At 39.2% G+C, this 21,004-nt stretch overlaps 3 protein-coding genes across 4 annotated transcripts; all 3 read right to left on the reverse strand.

Moving 5' to 3' along the window:
- Positions 1-585: 585 nt before the first annotated feature.
- On the reverse strand, positions 586-2,468 carry LOC115050275 (Down syndrome cell adhesion molecule-like protein 1 homolog). The gene is made up of 7 exons (XM_029513110.1): positions 2,351-2,468; positions 2,010-2,138; positions 1,725-1,889; positions 1,274-1,326; positions 1,057-1,159; positions 947-977; positions 586-859 (listed from the first exon to the last, which is right to left on the reverse strand). Exons 1-7 carry the CDS (start codon positions 2,412-2,414, stop codon positions 802-804), a joined length of 603 nt encoding a protein of 200 aa, XP_029368970.1. The 5' UTR covers positions 2,415-2,468; the 3' UTR covers positions 586-801.
- A 302-nt stretch (positions 2,469-2,770) lies between these two features.
- On the reverse strand, positions 2,771-4,573 carry LOC115050469 (Down syndrome cell adhesion molecule homolog). Its single transcript, XM_029513303.1, has 7 exons — positions 4,463-4,573; positions 4,033-4,371; positions 3,651-3,779; positions 3,360-3,527; positions 3,160-3,230; positions 2,858-3,021; positions 2,771-2,774 (listed from the first exon to the last, which is right to left on the reverse strand). Exons 1-7 carry the CDS (start codon positions 4,539-4,541, stop codon positions 2,771-2,773), a joined length of 954 nt encoding a protein of 317 aa, XP_029369163.1. The 5' UTR covers positions 4,542-4,573.
- A 2,480-nt stretch (positions 4,574-7,053) lies between these two features.
- LOC115050165 (hepatitis A virus cellular receptor 2-like) lies at positions 7,054-10,162 on the reverse strand. Of its 2 annotated transcripts, XM_029512934.1 has the most exons (7): positions 10,044-10,162; positions 9,833-9,892; positions 9,551-9,733; positions 9,398-9,466; positions 8,885-8,970; positions 7,959-8,052; positions 7,054-7,822 (listed from the first exon to the last, which is right to left on the reverse strand). In XM_029512934.1, the coding sequence occupies exons 1-7, from the start codon at positions 10,084-10,086 to the stop codon at positions 7,734-7,736; spliced, it is 624 nt and encodes a 207-aa protein (XP_029368794.1). In that variant the 5' UTR covers positions 10,087-10,162; the 3' UTR covers positions 7,054-7,733. The 2 variants fall into 2 exon arrangements, with proteins under 2 accessions (XP_029368794.1, XP_029368793.1); XM_029512933.1 differs by having other exon boundaries at positions 7,056-7,822; positions 9,551-9,892.
- Between the last annotated feature and the right edge of the window lie 10,842 nt (positions 10,163-21,004).

A 21,004-nucleotide genomic window follows, 5' to 3' on the forward strand; every position in this document is an offset into this window, starting at 1 on the left:
TTTTGTTTTGTTTTTTTTTTTTGTTGTTTTTACTTTTGTTATTGGAATATCACAAAAACACGAGTATTTTTGTACATTTATAAATGGGAGAGCTCAATAAATATATGTAGTGAATAGACCAAATGATTAAGACATATCCTCAGTTACAAGATTGTATAAAGATGTTAGAAACACACAGTTGGAAATAAAATATTATTAAATGAATGTATGTGTAGTAATATGTTTGTTTGTTTGTTTGTTTTTAAATGGCAATAGTTTGAAATCACTTTATTTTAGAATTAGGAATTAGAACTAGACATCATTTTAATCAAAAGAAATCTGTTGTATTACATTTCTCAGTGATGATGAAATTAACAAAATATTTTTCAGAATAAAAGAAAAGTGTACAGTGGCACAAACACAGTAGAAGTTTATTACAAAAAAAAAGAGTAAAGTTGTGATACTATCCTAAATAAAGTCACATGAATAATAAAATAAAAACCTATCATGAAGTGGTAATTAAAATAAAAAAAGTTATTTCTAGATGGATATTAAAATATAAACTATATATATATTCACATCGAATATACAAATACACACTCAGAGATCTTATCAACACTCAATGAGGAATGAAAAAGCATGATTTAATTTAATGTCCTGTATAAAACCTAGATCAACCCGTCGTGTGATTACAGCTTCCTGTGTTTACAAACTAGGGATCATTTTTTTTAAATTTTCGTTACTTTGAATCAACTTAAAGGTGAAATTCAAACAAGGAATTTCCTTTTGCAAATTTCCTAAAACTCCAAACTGCTCCATCCTTTACAGCTCTTGGAGTGGCTCAGAGTCTCTGTAAGGTAGCGCTCCACCGGCCACCCACCTGCAGACCAGAGACAGAAGTGGCTGTTACCATGAAGTGGATAAAGGCTCCATGTAGGTAAATGTGGGAAGCAGTGCAGCCACTCACATGCGCAGATGGCCTTGTTTATGTTTCATTCCTGTTAACAATAAAGTGTAAGGATGAAACTGAGCAATAAAACCATCTTTGTAACAAGTAACACTGCAACTCATACTCACGTCGAAGTTGCCATGCGGTTACTGTGCCAACGGCCAACAGCACCAGCACCACCAGTACTACAATGGCAACTTGATGACCAGTATTAGCCTCCTCAGCAACCGCCTGCTCAAATATTACAGGTTTTCACCAAAGGGGTTGAAAGCAGCGAGCGATGACGTTTATGTTACAAGATGATTTGATTCAGTGACAAAGTAAAGCCCTTGGCTTCAATCTTACGGTAAAATGAGGGTCAGGTGTTGCCGTGGCATCAGGGCTGTCCATGTAATGACCTGTTAGACAAAAAAGGAAACACCTGAGAGAAAGTGTAATGTTGTCCTGTGGAGAAGTGAACATGCAAAAATGGTAAATCCATCAGGAGGACTGAGAATTTATAACTTCCTGGAGACTGAGGAATTGTGTTGGCTTTTAAAAATATATCTAACTTTAACATGACTAAATATTTATCTTTTTGAGCTGCCTTACTTTCCCAGCTAGGGTTCAAAAAAGTGAATCTAAGTAAATCTATTTTTGAATAAGTGGATTGAAAGCCACTCATTCACACTCAGAATGAAATAGCATTACATTCTTGGGAAGACCACAGAAAACAGTTGCACAATGAAAGGTCTGAGCATGTCCGTCCAGATTTCACCTGCAATTTGTACAAAAAAAACCCCAGCAAAAACCTCACCTGGTTCTCCAGTAGTGATAGTAAGAACATTGCTGGGTTTACTGACACCCAGACTGTTCTTGGCAAACATGCGGATGTTATAAATTGCGGGATGTATCTCTATTATTGTGGCCTCTCTCTGGTCTGGGCTGAAGTCTACAACTGTCTTTGTGATATCCCATGAGGCTGCGAGGGAGAAAAAAATGTTAAATAATGTTAACAGAGGCCAAAGTTGATTCAAGACGTTCATTCGGCTTTCCCTGTGAAATTACAGTGAGGTACAGTTGCAACAGTTTAGTTTCTTACCGTTCAGTGCTTTATACTCCAAATAATAGCCTGTAATGGGGCTGTCACCTTCAAAACCAGGAGTCCAAAAAAGGGAAATGGTATCATCTATGACCTCTTTTAACTCAACTACTGGGGGATCCGGGGGCACTAAGAGACACAGGAAACACATTTAGGAGGAACGGGACACTGACATTTATTGTGAATTTGATTTTGGTGTGATATCTCAAATTTTAAAAAATGTGTCAGTAACAGTGACATTAACTCAGCGTCAATGTAAGAATGTTTGACAGTTTTCTGTCAGACAATTTTAAGAATTTCTCTGTATCACAGATGGATAAAATCTTAATATCAAACAGTACTTGATAGACTTGTACTGCCTGAAGTCCCTGAAGTGAAGCCCGTTGTGCTCTCTGCCCAGTCCATGGCAGGAGTAACAGGTTCAGGCGTTTGTGAATGCGTGTGAGCTTCAGATGGAGTAATAAGGTTTTTCCAGTCATCATTCACTTGGAGGAAAAAAAACAAAAAAACAAATAAAAATAAAACTGTGATCATGAAGAAAATGTCCGACATTTGTTCATTCATGTCCAACTCAGTATTACCCGTAGTGGTTTGTATTGTGGAGTGGAAGTAGACTGCAGTGGAAGTAGATTGTAGAACAGTTGTGCCTGCTGAAGTTGTCAGAACTCAAAAAAGAAAAAGTGTACAGTCTTGGTTAATAAGTTGATTTGAACGAAATGTTTATGATGATAGTTAACTTCCCATTTTTATATTCTGTCAGACTACCTTCATCCAGAGTTGAGCAGAAAGGTGAATTTGAAGGAGGTCCCACTCCTGCATTATTTATGGCCTGTATAATCACACCATACTTGGTAGAAGGCTTCAGGTCGTTCAGGATGACGCTCACCACTTCCTGTGTGGCTGTCACACTTTGATGCTGCCACCTTTGAAACGCTCGGGTGACAGGGTCGTACGCTCTGTAGCTAATGCTGTAACTCCGCACAACCCCGTTTCTGAGATGAGCCCTCGGAGGCTAGTCGAGAGACAACAAACACTGTTAGAGTAGGCATCAACTAGAAACCCGCAAAAAAAGAAAAAGGCATATAGGAGAACATATTTTTGAGATTTTTGTTGGATGTGTTCAAATAAAGTTTCCAAATAGTGACTTTACCTTCCAAGTCACTTTGATACTGTTAGGAGTGAGGGGCACAAGCTCTACATCCATCGGGGGACCCAGTGGTGCTGCATGTAAAAAAAAAAAAAAAAAAAAAAAAAACATGTTAAAGGTGCCAACCATCAAAAATGAAAGAAACTCAGCTCTGCAACAATTACAATTATTTCAAAAGTAATTCGCGCTGACTCCAACCCTACCTGCTTCTTTAGTTGTGACTGTCAGGACGTTGCTGGAGTCACTCATGCCCACACTGTTGACAACAAACACACGGATGTTGTAAGTCTTGGCTGGATTCAAATCCATCAAAGTCACCTCTGTCGGGTGAAGATTTGAGAGTTCAGTCCGTATTGCAGAAGCCCAGGATTCTGTGCAACAAAAAAACACACCTTAGGTCCACGCCTCAAACTCTAAAATACATTTTCTGAAATATAATTAGTTGCCTAACATCAAAGTAATGTTAATATTATTGTACTAGTTTTCTTTCTCACCCTGTTTATTTTTAAGATCAATGATGTAGGATGTGATTGGGCGGCCACCATCAAATGCAGGAGTCCAGTGGATAGTGATGTGTCGTTCCTTCACCTCTTTGGCTTCCACCCTTGGAAAATTAGGGCGTGCTGAGTGTAAACGAAAAAAAAAAAAAGATAAACAAAATGGTAAGCTGCTGAAAGAATTAGTTGGTTAATATTTTTATAAATCCAATTTTGTCAGCAAATGTGCATTTTCAAACTGTTCTGCTTGTCTCTGAGGAAGATTTTTAATGTTCCAATGAGCGGTCTCACTCTTTCACCAGGGAATGTCAGTAACGCTTGAATTATATCCCAGATAAATTTCCCTCCCCAGTCATGCATTCATATCTGTGGGTCTCACCTGCCACCACGGTCAGTTTCACATGGTGTTTTTGATCATTGAACCAGCCGGGTATATCCACACGGCAGCCATACATCCCTGAGTCATTCAAGTCAACCTGCCTGATGGTCAATGACGCATCACCACTGCCAAGATCACCCCTGAGCAGGTAACGCTCCGACAGTCTTGTGACCACAGACGTCCCATCTGACTTGATCAGCTCATTTCCACAGCCCCTGTTGGGGATTGGTCCTTGGCTCCAGCACACAGAAAGCCTGCCATAGTGCGAACTATCATACTTGCATAACAAAGTAGCGTCTGTTCCTACTCTTGCTATGACGTCCTCTTCAGACATACAACCTGGAATGGCAAAAAGTCTTGGTGGGAATGAGGGACATTTGAGAAAAACATTAAAACCTCATCATCCTTATCAGTGTCACGACTTTCTTACCTTGGTGTAGACAGAGAAGAAGACTGCAAAACAAAGGAAGGTGACTTCTCCCCATAACAATCATTTTACAAACCTTCATCAATGAACAGATTGCTTCACCTGCAAAGTGACAATAAGTCTTGCCACAGTGTGGTCTCAGCTTTCAAGTGTTTTGCAAATCACATGATGTTGTCCTTGAGATGCTCCCAGAAACAACTTCTGCTGAGTAAGAAAGTTGAAAAGAGCTGTTTCCTTCTCTGTGGTTTTAGTTCCTTTAACCTAAAACTATCACACTGTTTCATTTTGATGATTAGACAAACACAGAGTGAAGGTCGTCACACTCCTCACCCCTGGTGATCATCCTGTTAGCCTTGTTAGGGGTACTTGATGCTTCAGCTTTTGGTATATTCGTACTATGCACTTTACACTGAAAATCAAAGAGAATACAAAAACTCCAATGTATGTACTGAGTCAAGGAAATTTCATGGCAGCAACAAGTTTTCACCTTTCACATTCCTGTGAGAACAGCAGCATTTTTATTCAGTGTTTCCCCACAATTGATTACACTGTTTATCTAGAAAATGACACACCCAAAGCGACAGCAAAATCAGCATTTACATCACCTCCACATGTAATAATGTAAGAAAAATTCATTTGTAAACAGGAACTGGAACAGAAACAGAGACAACCTTTTCACATTTTTTCAAAAAAATTGAATGTGAGAATAGGGACATAAATTCTTTGAAACTGCATCTACAAAGAATGTCTCAAGTTCAAAAGTTCAAATAGAAAAATGCATTGTCGCTGATTAAAAATACAAGCAATGCATTTTGGGTAAAAGTTGTAAAATATTTTGGACACAAAAAAATGATTAAATGAAAAAAAACTTTAATTTGTTGATGAGAAGCACATTTGTCTCTCTTCTTATCTTTACTGTACTCACAGCACCGTGGAAGCCTGTGAGCGCCTTCACTTGAGACTGAAGCGATAAGATAAAATAAGTACTTTATTTATCCCACGTATGGGAAATTTGTTTGTTACAGCAGCAACCACAAGTGTAGAAAAAAATACAATAGAAACAAGGAGTGGAAATACTGGAAAAAAAAAAAATATAAAAAAAAAAAACATAAAGCGGCAGTGATAATGATAAAGTGACAGTCAAGTAATGCAAATGTAGTGAGTCCAGAGTGCAGATTTTAGTGCAGCGACAGAGAGGTGTCATATAGTCTGATAGCTGCTGGAATGAATAACCTGCGGTAGCGCTCCTTCTTGCACCGTGGGTGTAGCATTCTGTTGCTGAGGGAGCTGCTTAGTTCTCCCACAGTGTCAGGAAGGGGCTGGGAGGGGGGTCCATGATGCATGTCCTCCTCTCACCCACCTCCTCAATGGAGTCCAGAGAGCAGTCCAGGACAGATCCGGCTCCTCTGACCAGCTTGTTGAGCCTCTTCCTGTCCTTCTCTGAACTTCCACTGCATAAAAGATGACAGAGGCCACCACAGAGTCATAGAAAGCCCTTGTCAGAGGCCTGCAGGGAAAGTTTGCACTTCATGTTAACTCTTGTTGATGACGGGTAAGAATGAAACACATCTTCCAGTTCAATTCATCCATTCATTTCAGTTAGGTCTGAGACTTGACTTCTAAGTGCAGCATCCCAGGCTGCTGTGCAGTAGGAATCAATAGATGTGTGCAGTATGATGCAACGTGCTTTAATTAACCCAACAATACAAAAAGATTTATGCAGAAATCCATCATCCCTTGTGTATTCCCTGTGCGCTTCTTCAGTCTGGATATAGAGGCAAATTTTTCTGTCACTGTTAGGAACAAACAACAGGTCAATCAATCAATCCATTATAGCCACAAAGTGATGAAACCGATGAAAGTCTCCTTTGTTCAGGGGGTTTGGACTTTAGTTTGTTTCAGTTTGCTGAGTAAACATTTTGGCCAGCTAGATGTTTAGTAGCCCAGCAGTTTGCTTCCGCTTTCAAAACGTGTAAACATTTAACTATGCAAACAATTATAGACATGTCGGAGATAAGATTCTCTTGTTTCATTAAATATTTTCTGAAAAATGAAAATCTGAATCAATGACATTTCCCCACTGTGGGATAAATAAAGCCAAATCTAATCTAATCTGTTAATTCAGACAGACCATGACGCTTGTTAAATCAATTTAAACACAAAATCACACAGTATTTATCAAAATTTAGCTCAGGAGAACCAGCAGGGGAGACAACACAACTGGCCCGAAGATCCCCTGGTCATAACTTCAGTGAGTGAGTCCTGAGTCCTACTAACCTGTAAACTGGGGTCTGGTGGGTGCGACTGCTAATCGAAACACAGTGTCTTTGGAGCAGAACCTGAGCAGCTGCACAAAGAGCTTCATGGTGCTGCTGGTGTCACAACCAACTTCTGCAGACAGCAGCAGACTCCTTCTTCACAGGCATCGCCAACAGCAATAAACAGCACACAATGATCTTTGTACGAGCGCCTGATTATCTGGACGAAGCAGCTGATTATCAAGAACATGTTTGGAGCTGATAGGAAGACTTCTTGTTTTGTGTGTTTCAGGAGTGTAGTGTGTGCCGTAGTTATCTAATGTCAAGACCCAAAACATATCATGAGCTCATCTTTATCCTCTCAAGGTGATTTATACAACAAATAAAAAGTATACCCGAAGCCATGTAAAAAGAAGATTTCTTTACTTTTGTATTGCTACATGAATTAATGGCAAATGTAAACACACTAACCCGAACAAGATTTGGCATAAATCATAACAACAATCATAAAAATCTGCATATTTTCAACACTCTTTATTTTATTCTTATTATTGAAATGTATAGTTTTTAATTCATTTGACATTGTTCCATCTTTTTTCATAACGTGGAGGAGGTGTACTCTCTCTACTTCTTTCTACACCAAACTGTATTTGGTGACACTTTTATACCGAGTCCAGCAGGTGGCATTGTGTCCACAGATATCAACGATCATTGAACTTTTCGGGGCTGTGAGATCACCTTGCCATGAAAAGCTAAAGAAAAGAAAAGCTAATTCATTCACATGCAGGATGCTTTTGCATCTTCTCATTTTCCCCTTTGCAGCCTGTTGAACCTTGAGAACAGTGGAACGCTGTGAAGTGCTTCATAAGTAAATATTCTTACTGTTTAACAGATACGATTTCAAAAGGTTTCTCTCTTAAGTTGGGAAGACAGAAAGTATCAGTCTATTGCAAACAGAAACGTCTACATTTAGAAGGTGCATGTAGAAACCACCATTGCGTCTGTGATGCTAGCCATCACTCCCGCGCTGGGACGCTTTCATAAATGTTCTCAGCAGGTGAGGTGTTGAGACGTTCAAGTGGCTTGCTTGGCTGAAAGATTCTCCCTGGAGGGAAGAAATGAAAACATAAGGAGGAAACGACTCTCAGTGGCTGCGACTGCTCAGTAGACATCCACTTTGAGTGTGTAAAATTAATCTGAATGGCATATGAGTTATAAACTGTAATCCACTCTACACTTACTGAAAATAAAGACGAGGATTATCATTATGGTAGAGAAGAAAATAGCTCCCATCCTGGCAATGTTCACCACTCCTGGGAAGGCTTTGAATTTTTCCTGCAATGAAAATAAGGGACTAGGCCAACTACAACTAGTACACAATCCTAAATATGTGCCACAATATTCTCCAGTCTACACTGAAAAAATATGTTATATATTGAAAACTGTAATATACAATTCAAAGCAAAAACTGATAAAAGTCACAAATGTAGTTCCGATCTTAACTGCAATTGTGGCCAACGTGTTTGATTATTTTGTTGCGCCTACATTTGAGCGATGTAAAAAAAAAAAACAGAAAAGCAACTGCAGATGACTGAGAACGCCAAAAGAACAGTTACATGACGTTCTTGATCCATCCAATGCCACTGTTACGATGTAAGGGCATTTTGCTGGCTTGGTTTATACCCCTTTGTCTGCTATGAGGGAAGACTCGCTTCAAATCAATGCAAAGTGTCCTTAGCATTCACCTTCACCTTATCGGGAAATGTTTCCATCTGGATGAGAGTGGATAGTGGTCCCACTCAAAGGGCACAAGGGGTCACTGGATATATTGATGTGCGTGAACATGATGTGAATCATGTCCTATGGTGTTTGCAGCGAGCAGGAGAGTTTGGTATTCTTAGACAGTATGATTCAACGATTTGTACCAACATCATCAATAAAACTGAATGATGGAATATGTTCAATTGTTCCTTAACTCTGTCACTAATCTGATGGTTTATATTGTTTATATTTATATATTATATCCACACGTAACTCATACTCCCAAAATCAAGTTGAAATGTTTGGGAAATTTAAAATTTCAATGATATTGTCACTGGTTAGCATGACTATTTATATAAATAACTATGAACATCTTTCCTTTTTTTAATATAAAACTGCACTATACCTTTGTTGATTGACTTGATTGATTGATAATGTCCACCATCGAGTCTCCAGCTTCTACACCCATAGGTGCAGATAATGTCCATGTTTCTGTTAGAGGTTGGAAAAGTCAGTCAGAATCAGGCTAAAAGTCTTCATATTATATTGCAGCGCAGTTGAAAACTCTAACTTTTCAAGTGAGGACATTCTAATCAGCTGCTGCTCAGTTATCAGTAAACTTGTACCTATTTTCATCAAACCTGAAATACTGAAGAATATAAAGCAAAAATGTGTCATGCTAGATTGAATTTGTCTTTACACAGAGAGAGAACGAGCTCTATTTACATATCTACAATGTTTATAAAATTACAATTTCATAAAAACATTGTGAAAAAAAAAAAAAAGTTTTGTCCCTGAGTGTAAAAGCGTGCCAGTGAAAAAAAACGAATGGAAAACTGTTTCATGATATTTAGATTGGAAAAACAGAAACACAGAAGATCAACAACACCTCCTACTATTTAACATAATCTGTTCACACCTGATTGCTCACTTTGTCTCCCACCAGTAACGAGTGTCCAGTCCTGGGTAATTGGTTGTTCCACAAGAGCTGGAAAAATATAAAAAAGATCAAAACTCACATTGGAGCTGAACTAAAAAATACCACACATTGATCAGTTTGCATGGGCATTACCTTCCTCCATGACCAGCTGTGTGTTGACCTTATGATCATTGAACCACCCGGGAACCTCGATCCTGCAGCCGTACACACCACCATCGCTCCACTGTGCATCCAGGATCGTCAGGGAGATGTCTCCATCCATCACTCTGCCCAGCAGCTGGTATCTGGATGACTGGCTGGACTGTTCAGCCCAGTCTGCAGCGGTCAGGATGGTGTCAGAGCATTTGGACGTGGGGACCTTTCCCCGTCCCCAACAAAAACTCAGCTCACCATGATGTTTGGTGTCATACCTACATGGCAATGTGACATTGTGTCCGATGATGCCGATGACATTACTGGAGGTGTGAGAGGACACTGTGGAAAAGAGCAATGGGTCAAACTGGATGGTCCCATCTAGACAACAATTCTGAAATGGGAAGCCACTGGCAACAAGCAATGCAATCCTCCACCCACATGCACACACTACAAATAGCAGAACACAAAAAAGTACAGTATATTGATTTACCTTGGGTCAGGATGGAGAGGAGGAAGACACAGAGACCACACATGTGTAGGCTTCCGTATAACAATCTCTGAAGTGAGGATACGATGGTTTTCTCCCCCCACACACAGAAGCTTACTGTATGACTGTATTAGGCACTGAGCTTTCAACTACCCTTTTCTGAAATCAGGAAGGAACTTCTATTTTTTTTTTTTTTTTTTTTTACTCTTTGTCTTGGGTCTTGTCTCATGAGGTGCAATGAGCTCATCTGAATCATTTGTCTTTTGTGCTGTGTGTTCCATTTGCATACACCATGCAATCCCATGCAAGTGCACTGTGCGGGATGTTTCAGACTGCTTGAAAAAAAGAGAACTTAATGAAGTAACTAGACATTTTAATTCCTTTGCAGTGCTCATAGACTGCGTAATATTTGGGTAAAGTTCCCAGTTTTCCTCTCATTAAGTTTCCTCTTATCTTTAGCTATAATAGTGGTCAGTAGAGTAGCAGCAATAATAGTGGAAACTCTGAAGAATGTTGTTTTAATTTAGCTGAGTTTTTCTGCTGACGTCTCTCTGCTGGCCACTTTTTTTTTTTTTTTTTTTTTTTTTTTTTTTTAAGTTGTCACTTTGCAGGTCCTCTGGATGTTTTCATTTCGGTCAGAAAAAAAAGTAACACTTATTTCCATCTTGTTTCCCTGAAAAAAATAAAATAATAATTTTGTATCTTCAGCTTCAGTGCCACTCTGCAGTTATCCTTTTTTAATTCAGTGTTTAAGATTAGTTGATGGCATTCAATAGCTGCCCATTATGAGGAAGAACAATGCCTTTCACAAAATAAGAGACTGTTTTATTCAAAGTGACTGATAAACGTAAAACGGTCTGTTACATTAGCTCAGCTCATTATGGCATTTTATGTTGGGCCCTTGCTTTTCAGAGCTGGAAAACCCTTTTCCGCAGTTACATTTTCTCCCTTTATGACACCAAAATGATTTTAAATAAAAATAAAACCTTTAAAGAACTAGGAAAATCCCCTATCCTATATTGTAGTGCGTGTGTGTGTGTGTGTGTGTGCATATGTGTGTACATATGTTCTGACAGCTCCCATCATTTATGTTTCAAGGTCACTGTTGTATGATCAATGGAGAGCAGAAGTGTGTGTATGTGAGTAGAGGAGCTGAAGGAAAATATTGTGTCTGTACCAGTTTCTGCCCTCCTCTCACCTCTCACAGGCCTCCTTCCACCTCCACCAGCCACCCCTGAGCTGCTTTACTGCTCCATAGATCACTGTCTTCCCATGATGATGTTCTCTCAGTTGCTTCGTTCGTAGAATCTACCAACACAAATAAAATGTGAATCTTTGTGTGAATGTGTGCAGAGATTCATATTTTTTAATTATAAATGATGTTGTTGTTGTTGATATTAATAATAATAATAGACATGATAGTAGTTCACAACCCATCATTCTGACCTGCTTTTTAGCTATTATCAACAATAAATTATCTTGTTTCTATTGAGTTTTTGTTTGGTTCAAATTTAGACCATTGTCAGTCTGCAATACTGATAACGATTTAAAAATGGCATTCAAGGCAGGAAGACTTCTGGTCGGTGGCCAAGGTCCCAGCATTAACAAATCAGTAGCTGGGCAGTTTCTGCTGATGTCTGAGAAAACCGAGAGCAAACTGAAAAGGAGAAGTGAGTTAGTCTGAGTCATTTTTAGAAGGTTGGTGAAGTGGTTTGCAGCTGCCGCATGGTCAGCTTCATTTCTTGAAAACCAGAAGTAAAGCACAAACTGGACAAGCTTGAGTTTCTCTAAATCAAATGCAATAAAAAGTGGAAATTGATGGGTCCACAAATGCAAAACATACATCAACTTCATGTGTCGTCGATTTGAGGTTTCCTAAGGTGATCCATCACAGGAGGCTGGTGGCAGAAAGTATTGATTGCAACATTGCTGACATTGAGAGAATCCACTGATACCTTTGGAGCGGTGACTTTGGGTTACAGTACAGAACTGAAGCCTGCACTGTGCAGCAAAGACCATCTATGGAGGCGGTGCAAGGATTGATTGATGAAATATCAGAGTATAACTCCGGTCGTGTCCCATTTCCAACCACAGTCGACTTTTTACGCCTTTTTAAGCCTGACCATCGTCCCATAACCTAAGATGATAGAATTACTGTAAACTCAATAAAGTGGTCCTTTTAAACCTAACTACTCTCAACCCTTCGCTGACACACTAACCCTTGTTATTTTTGAGCACAAATCTAACCAAGCCTCAACCATGACAAATTACATCGTCCTGTCCATGTTTTACGTTGGATGATACAGCAGCTCAGGATGTGACTCTTACACCAGTTCACAGGGGGACTGTCACACCTGGCATAGATCAATTTTAAATCTCTACAAAATCAGTCCATAAATCCAAAAGATCATTTATTTATCTCATATGAGGCCTTTATGAAATGTATTTCAAATCATTTGTTTTGGGTTTTGTCACCTTTCTGAATCACGAAGGAAGTCCAGAAATTTCGATGATTACATAATTTTTGTGGAGTGCTTGTGGGAGTGTATGCGGGAGGATAAACAGTGGAACATCTTTTTTTGTATCTATTCTCAGTCTCTTTCTCAGCATTCATTTATATCTTATTTCCTAAATATAAAAAAGACCCATGCTTGGTCATAGCATAAATCTACATGTGAGTGTACAATTCATGCATGAAGGATTTATGGCTACTTCTCCCAAAGACTTGAGGGCCCTTTCCCCACTTTTTACTTCCCACCCTTGTCTCTCTTGAGAGTGTGTTTCAATGCCCCCTCCTCTCTCCTATTAATATCCCACCAGGGAGAGCAGCGCTCAAGAGGAGTTTGGGAGTGGAAACGCCACCAAGTACTCCTGGAATACACTGAGCCGATGAGTGCAACAGAGAAAAACAGTGATGTAGATTAGATAAAGTAAGGAGAGAACTTCAATCTGCATCTGAGAAGGAGGATTAGAAAGTTTGAGAGCGGAGAGGAAACTGACTGGAAGCGAAAGAAAACTGAGATCTGAATTTGGCAGATGCATCCTCTAAATCTGCCCGAGTGGCGTTAAGTAAGAGAGGTAGTATTCCCAATGTCTTCTTTTAATCAGTGTACAGTCATTTTACAATGATCACTCCTGATGTTAATGTTGATCCTCCCAGTCCCAGTGTGTTGGGACGCTGCCATCCTGTCATCAATGCAGCAATATTGTGGGAAATACATTTTCCCAAGTCTTTCCCACAAACAACGTCTTTTCATTTGGCTCAATAAATTACCACATTGGGGTGTTCGTACCGATCTGAGCTGCGAACTTGACAGCAGATTGTTTACTGTAAATTGGGCATCAGAAAGGTAGGATGCTCAGACTGCGCCTACACAGAGTAAGGCAGCGAGGCACTGCTGCAGGATATGAAGACACACAACCAGCAGCATTCTCATGAGTCCAGCCTTCATCAGCACTACTGACGGGGAAAAATGCGCAAGCATAAATATGCTCTTAAAGGAAAGATGATTAGGGATGTACAGAAGAGAAGAAGCTCTCCTGACCCGAGGCTGATACAGATCCAACTCTTTCCCCCCCCTGGGAAACAAAGTCCTCTCTTCATGTCTCACATGGCCCAGGCACCCCTGCTACTAACACTGGACTGAGAGATGCTGAGAAAACCATGAGCAGGGGCCAGTATGGGAAAATGTTTGGAGTTAGTCTTCACAGATCTGGGATAGTTGAGGATCTGAATAAACTGAATAAACACAAGTCCACCTATGCAGCTCAACTGAGAGCTCGCATCAGGGATACAAATCCACACAGTCAGAGTCAAAGAAGTTAATTAAGAACAGGCTCTGAGTCAAAGTTCTGTTGTTGGCTTAAACCACTGCAGGTTTTATCATAGTGTTGTTTCCTGTCTGTTCATCTGAGCAGATGGAGTCCGACTCAGCCTTAATATTGCACAACAGTCCAAGGCCACGAGTCCTCATTCCTAAACACAACAAGAGTCAAGGGTCATGAGAACGTTTGTTTTCCAAGGGCAAGTGTTCACACACATGCATATATTCTGCACAATATGGAAATATAAAAAAATAAATCTGATTCAGAGTAATTTTAGAAGTAAGAAGAAGAAGAAAGCTGATTTTTATCCAACCGAGTTACTCAGTACATGTGAAGCAAAACCAGTATAACTGCTATAATAACTAAAATATTGGATGAGTAAAATTCCAGCAGAACGTTGTTCTGCAATGAATGAATCCCCAACAAACTGTAATTTAAGAAAACGCAAGGGAATAGAAGAAATACAAGCAAACCACATTTTCATCAACCTAATAATATTGACACACAACAATGGAAATGTTGCTGGCCAAAAATGAACAGAACGCATTTGAGTAAGAGAATAACAAAGAGAAAAACAGAAAGAAAGATAGCTAACAAAATAATGACAGAGAGTATGAGAAGAAGAAAGGCAATACTGAGGGAACTAAAAGAACAAATCTTTTTCTTTCTTTTTTTTTTGCTCTCAAAATATAAAATTTTTCATTGCTTAAATTTTGTTACTTAATTTTTTCTTTCATGCTGATGGAACAAACTATGAAAGTGAAAAAATGGGACAAACAAAGACAAAAGAATGTACAAACAAAACTGAATTTAAGACAAAAAACACAAAAGTAAAAGAAGAAATGGAGAGTAGATGAAATGAAAGACAGAGTGAAGTGAAGGAAGAAAGCAAACAAGATTTTTTCAAATGGACTAATGAAAGAAAAAAAGGGGAATAAATGAATGATTGAATGAACTTGACAACAAATGAAGTAAAAAACAAAAGACAAACAAATCTGCAGTCTCACATAAGTGAAACAACACTGACAATCAGGTTCACAGAGGAAATGAACAGGAGTGTTGTCTTACGTTTGTCGTGGTGGTATTATTTTGTCCTACTGGTCTTGCAGATCCTGGTGCAGGTTGGAGGCGTGGCAAGCAGCAGGAAGCGCACCTGAGTTCTCTGCTTCTACTCTGCAGTGCTGTCAGATTGTTTCCTCATCCTACGTGCTATCTGGCTGATTCGCCTCAACCATAGTTTTCTCCAATTGCCTTCCCTGGAGTTCAGTTTAGTCTGTGCTCTGCCCATAGGACCTCTGGACTCTGTTTACTGGATGTGAGTGAGGTGCTGCTGTGATAGATCAGTGACCCTGATTCCTGCCTGCCTCTGTTGGTTATGGACTCGTAGTTTGTGGGACACTTTCTGTTTGCTGTAGTGTCCTGTGTCACTGGGTTTGGGTTTGTAAATACAGCATTCATTTTTCCTCTTTGTCTTGGCATTTGAGTTAAATTACCTTACAGTTTAAAAAAACCTAACAAACTTCCTCTAAGGCTCAGCTAACGCTAAACTGTAACTGTGGGTTACATCAGGTGAAGATGGAAAGTGATTTGTCTAAACTCTTAATCAGATAAATACATTTCTATTGGAAAACCTCCATAAATCTGCTGATTGAGGCTTTGGCTTCAGGACACAATTTATTGGCACGTGTTCTCCAGACCTATTTAAAAAAATTAGGATATGTGGCGTCTGTTATTTAAAATGCCTCTCAAGCACTGACACCGTTTGATATTATGACACTCCTCACATCACAGGCGTCATCCCTGCTGTCCCAGCTATCAGGCTCCTCTTCTACGGAACCAACTCCCAGCATCCCTCTGGGGGGCGGACTCTGTCGCAGCCTTCAAGATTTAATTCAGGTTTAATTACCCTCTCTCTTCCTGCCTCTGTGCTACAGGTGCTGAATCACCTGCTCCATGTCCCCACTCCTTTAGTTATCATTACACACTTCTACTGTACAGTAAGCTCTTCTTCTCCCCTACTGCTAATATCTACGCGTGCACATTTAGAACTGCCAGGTTGGAATCGCTGTACGTTTCGTTTGTTTTTCCATGGCATCTTCTTTTCTCCTGTTCTTGTTGTCTCTCTATCTCTCTGTTGAGTTCCCCCTCCTCTCTTTCACACACTCTCACTGCCTCTGCTTCTCTCTCTGCTCACCTTGGATGAAAAATTCGTTTCTTCTTTTGTCTTCAATAAGACAAAAATAAAAAATAAAAAAATACTGCAAAGACGACCACTGAGCTCATTGAACAAAGGCGACGGTACAATTGCAGTCATTTAAATGACAGGGAGCCTTTCCCTCCCCCCTCAACCCAGTTGATGCAGCCCTCCCTGAGCCTGGTTCTGCCCAAAGATTCTGCCTCTTAAAGGAAATTTTTTCGTGCCACTGTTGCCAAGTGTTCACTCTTGCAGAGATTTGTTGGGTCTCTTTAACAACTCCATAAAGAGTTTGGTCTCGACCTGCTCTATGTGTAAAGTTCCTTGATGTAATTTTGTTATATTTGGCGCTATGCAAATAAATTTTGATTTGATTTGGAGTCAAAGTCAATGACAAAATGTGCACTTGGACCTGTTTATCTACGCAAGGAATTTCAGAAATTTTCTCACGTACATGACACACACATTTCGTCTTCCTCAAGTCATCTTGTCTACAGCGAACATCATCCATCTTCAGCCAACAAACCCTGTGTATTAGTTTCACATTAGGAACCTAAACAAAGACGGGAAGGAAGCATACCGTCTGCATGGGTGGACTCAATGGGGAGCTGCAGAAAAGGCACCAAATCAGTGGGAAAAAAAACTCAACTGAGAGGGCAGATGTGACATTCCAGGGATCAACACACCTATTGTCATATCCAGTGAACATAAAAGCCATTTCTGAGTCATGCTTGACATACAGACTCTATGTGGTTGTTGCATACTGGGAGCTATTTTTCAGTTTGTTTTGGGGAGATTTACAATGGGAGCTTTACAGTATGAAATCTACTGGGGCAGGAAAAACAAGAGATCGGATCATCAAAGGAAGCCAAGTTTAATCGTGTTATATAAGCCGCTTGTCTTCAATTTAAAAACAGATAACATAAAACAGCAACATAAAACAGTTTGCAGCAGCAGAAAGTATGGTTTTGTAGGTCAGAGTGTAGTTGATTCTAAAGGGATAGGAGGACATATAATTGGCACTTATAATGATGTCGCACGGTCTTCAGAAGTAGATTCCAGCTTGTTCAATGTTAAAATTTCAACGTTGGCAAGCTAGAAGTTCTGTAAATTGAAATATCTGTATTCCCTTGATAGCAGTGAAAACTCCCACTGCTCATGTGAGTCATGTGAGATGACGCGCTTAAATGGACTGAGTTTAATTCTTTTGAAAACAGATTGTATGTCGTTTATTTGGTTTTCATTAAGATTAAAATGAAGGTTTACTTTGACGCAGAAGGGTTTTATTAGTTGTACTATGAAGTTAAATTACTTTATATGGAGATATTTTTGTTATTTAAATTAAAAATAACATCCAGCAGCATTCAGTTTTTGAAGACATCTCTGTTCAACGTGTGAAATAGGTCAAAAAATGAAAGAAAGCGATTTAAAACGTGTCTCTCAGCCAGCAACTTCGCATACTGAGTTTATTCCTCGCTCTCTTTCTCACTTCCTGGCAAAGTCAGTCAGTATGGACCCTGACATGAATGACCAATCAGTGAAATTACTCCCAGGTTACACAATCAACCTCTAATCTGTGCTACATTGTGCTGCACCCTGTAGACAGACTAAAACATGGAGGCAATCTCCTTGGAGATGCTGTAGCTGCAATTGTGCAGCTCTTTTGGCTCGGGGTCTGGTGGGACGGCCTGAGTTTCTCACTGATGCCTGTGGCATTTCAATTAGGCAAAGAAAATACCTCTAATAGGCACAGTGACAACTTAGAGGAAAAAAAAACAACAGAGTGTCTAGTTCATGATGGGTAACATGCATTTGTTTTAAATTTATTCAGATTGATTTTTTATTTTTTTTTCCATCTATCAGAGAGAGAAAAGCATTCCACAGCACAATTTAAATGATGTATCCCTGTCATGTGTAACATCCAGGTTTACTCCACACCCTCAGTTTATTGCTTCAGATATTTAAAAGTCATTAGAGGAAAAGAGATTTGAACAAATTTCTGGCTGTTCCCTTGACAACAATGTAATTTGTCTTACAAGCAGAGAATCCCCAGAGATATAAACATCTTGTGCGCACAATTTCTTACATCTGCCAAAGAAACACTTGGCTGTGTTTTTTTCACCCTTATGTATCCCCCCCCCCGGATCCCCATAATAAACACAGCTGCCAATACGAGGAGTGATGATAGTGTTCAAGCCGCTATTGTATTAATGTTTATTCTGGCTGTGGTCTGTGGATTTCAGAAGAATAGAGTTTGTACTGAGCGGCTGCACCGAGGCTCAATAAAGGAAGAAAAAACTATCGGTACTTCTTTCGTTTTACTTCCTGTTTGGAACAATGTGAAGAATGAAGTTGTTGCATGACAAATATGTGACATCATGATGAATGGTTATTTGATTCATAATTTGCTAAAATGCTAATGATAGTCATTATCTAAACAAAAAAAATTTAATGAATGCACTTATCTGTACTCAGGTTTACTTTGTGTTTTACAAACTGCTTACTTTATAATGGATTGACAGAATTTTATATTGATTGATTGCATTTCATTACTATCTCTTAAATATGGAACTATTTAAAGCCATTTTGTTTTTTATTGTCAGCATTACTAAAAGAAACATTTTTAAGTAATGACAGCAATTTGGTTAAGTTGTTTGGTAGCACTCCATGTTCACAACTCACAGTATGTGGAAACATAAATGAGAAGCAAATGCATTTGCTCTCTTTGTGCGCAGAACTCTTAAATACACCCTGTAATCATCACTTGATCTCTGCAAGAGATTAGCAGTGCTACCCAGGAGAGGACAAGAGGGAACACCCATGATGCTGATGCTTGTCTTTTATTTTTCAGAAGTTTATTTTTACTTCTTGTTTCAAAGTTTAAAAGCCAGCATTGTTCCCTGAAGTATATAAATCGGACCTCATCTGTGGCGTAGATTGTCTCATCATTTTACATTTACGTACTAAAATGTACCGTACCATCATGCTCCAATAAAAAACATGTAAGTAACATGCCCTCATGAGGACAAACTTGTAATTATTTCTGGGCTTTGGGAAAATATCACACAATTGTTGATAATGTGCTTTTGCTAAGGCCTAAAGGCCGTCTTAAAAGGTAGGTAAAAAAACCAAGGAAAACAGGTGTAATGGCATAAATACTATGGAAGACATAAAGCTATTTTTGAGGTAGCTCAGTGTTAGTGTCAACATTACACTGACTATCCACCAGGAAATACTGCCAAGTTCACTTTTTAACTTTGTGCTCACAAAACATTTAGAAAACAAGTGTATGGGATGTTCATCAAAAATGGACATGGTTTATGTAAAAAAAAAAAAAAAAAAGTTTTTTTTTATATGTCTCAATAACTGTCACTATAACTATTTTCTATGTAAAGATTCAGGTATGTCCGAGGCTGAATATCCTTCCTAGTCCAACCATGGAGCCAGTGCTGTTCTGGCCTGGCCTTCTTCTCTGTTTTCTAGATGGGTCCACCAGTTTCATTAAGATTTGGCTGCAGTAGACATGATACGTGAGCTGTCTGGCTGATTATGCACAAATGCTGCTAACTGCCAAAACTTCTGTGGAGCAGCAGCATAAGTGTGAAGTCAAGTGAATGAAATGAAGCATTTGTTATGGTCTTAGTCGCCAGTGAGGTCTGATGTGAAATTTAGGGCAGTGACATTTGTTTACAGAGCCTATGACCGCACAATGAAGGAGAGGGTGGTTTTGTTAATATGGAAAAATATCCCATTCACCAAATCTTTGTTTGACAGCAGTTTTAACACAATTACTGAGTTGTTACATAGACTTGTGCCTTAAAGTTAACTCACAACTGTCTGCAGTAGAAGGAGCTCCGCTGCAATTCATCTCCTCTCAGAGTTCACTCACACACACTGCAATCTGGGAAATGCCAAAATGTAAAATTGTTCAACATATTTTTCTTGCTGAAAGACTATTTTAAAAGCTGATAGAGTCTGACTGTGATAAGGTAATGCTGCAAATCTCTGGCCTTCTTTCTTTCAATGCAACACACAGCAGAGCTGAAAGTGACAGATGATTTAGTGAGGAGGCCTGGGAACGACTCCCCTGAACACTGAGTCTGGGTGGGAGACAAAAAAAAAAAAAAAACAAACGCTCGTCTGTACTATTTCCTGTAACGACTGTAATTAAAATAGGGAGAAGATAGCAGCTCCCATCCCAGATGGTTTTCTTACACATTTTATCCATTGTGTGTGTGTGTGTGTGTGTGTGTGTGTTTTTTTGAGGAGTTAAATAATTAGGTGTTAATGGCTTTGTAGGGCAATGACTGTTAAAGGAATGGAAACAAATGAAACGAAAAAAACTCAAGTACAAATTTTCTTTCTCTCATTCACACACACACACACAAACCCAAAAATGGTTTTCTAAATTAAAGGTCATATGAATAACATACTCGCTGTATTACCAACCAATGTCATCTGACTGTGAGGGCCCAGACTCAAGGATACTGATACAAATTCTGAATGATTTTACTGTTTTTATTGGTAACATTGGTAAAAACACTCAATAAATAAACGGTATTATTACTTTTATTATTATTATTATTACCAACAGGTTTGGACTATGCCCACTTTTGAACTAGTTTGACATGTTGTGTGACAGATCCTGTTTCCCTTTTGTTCTTCACTGTAAAACATCACCACCAGCGGACAGCTATGGTGTGACTCCATGTTTTGCCTGTTGCAAAGTCATTTCATCATTCTGTCAGATCCCACGTCCCTGGAATTGCCGCTCTGAAATAGTCAAGTGTAAATGTTGTGTAAATGTTGTGTAAATGATGAGTGTTTGGTCCTCTTAACTAAATCCTTTGGAGGGCGCATTCTTACAACTTGGTTGATGCTTAGGTCTCCTCTGTGTTTCTTCCTGTGATGTGTTCACACAGAATTCAGAAAATCTTGTCATATT

The sequence above is a fragment of the Echeneis naucrates genome, chromosome 10, assembly GCF_900963305.1.
Source record: "Echeneis naucrates chromosome 10, fEcheNa1.1, whole genome shotgun sequence".
Taxonomy (NCBI): domain Eukaryota; kingdom Metazoa; phylum Chordata; class Actinopteri; order Carangiformes; family Echeneidae; genus Echeneis; species Echeneis naucrates.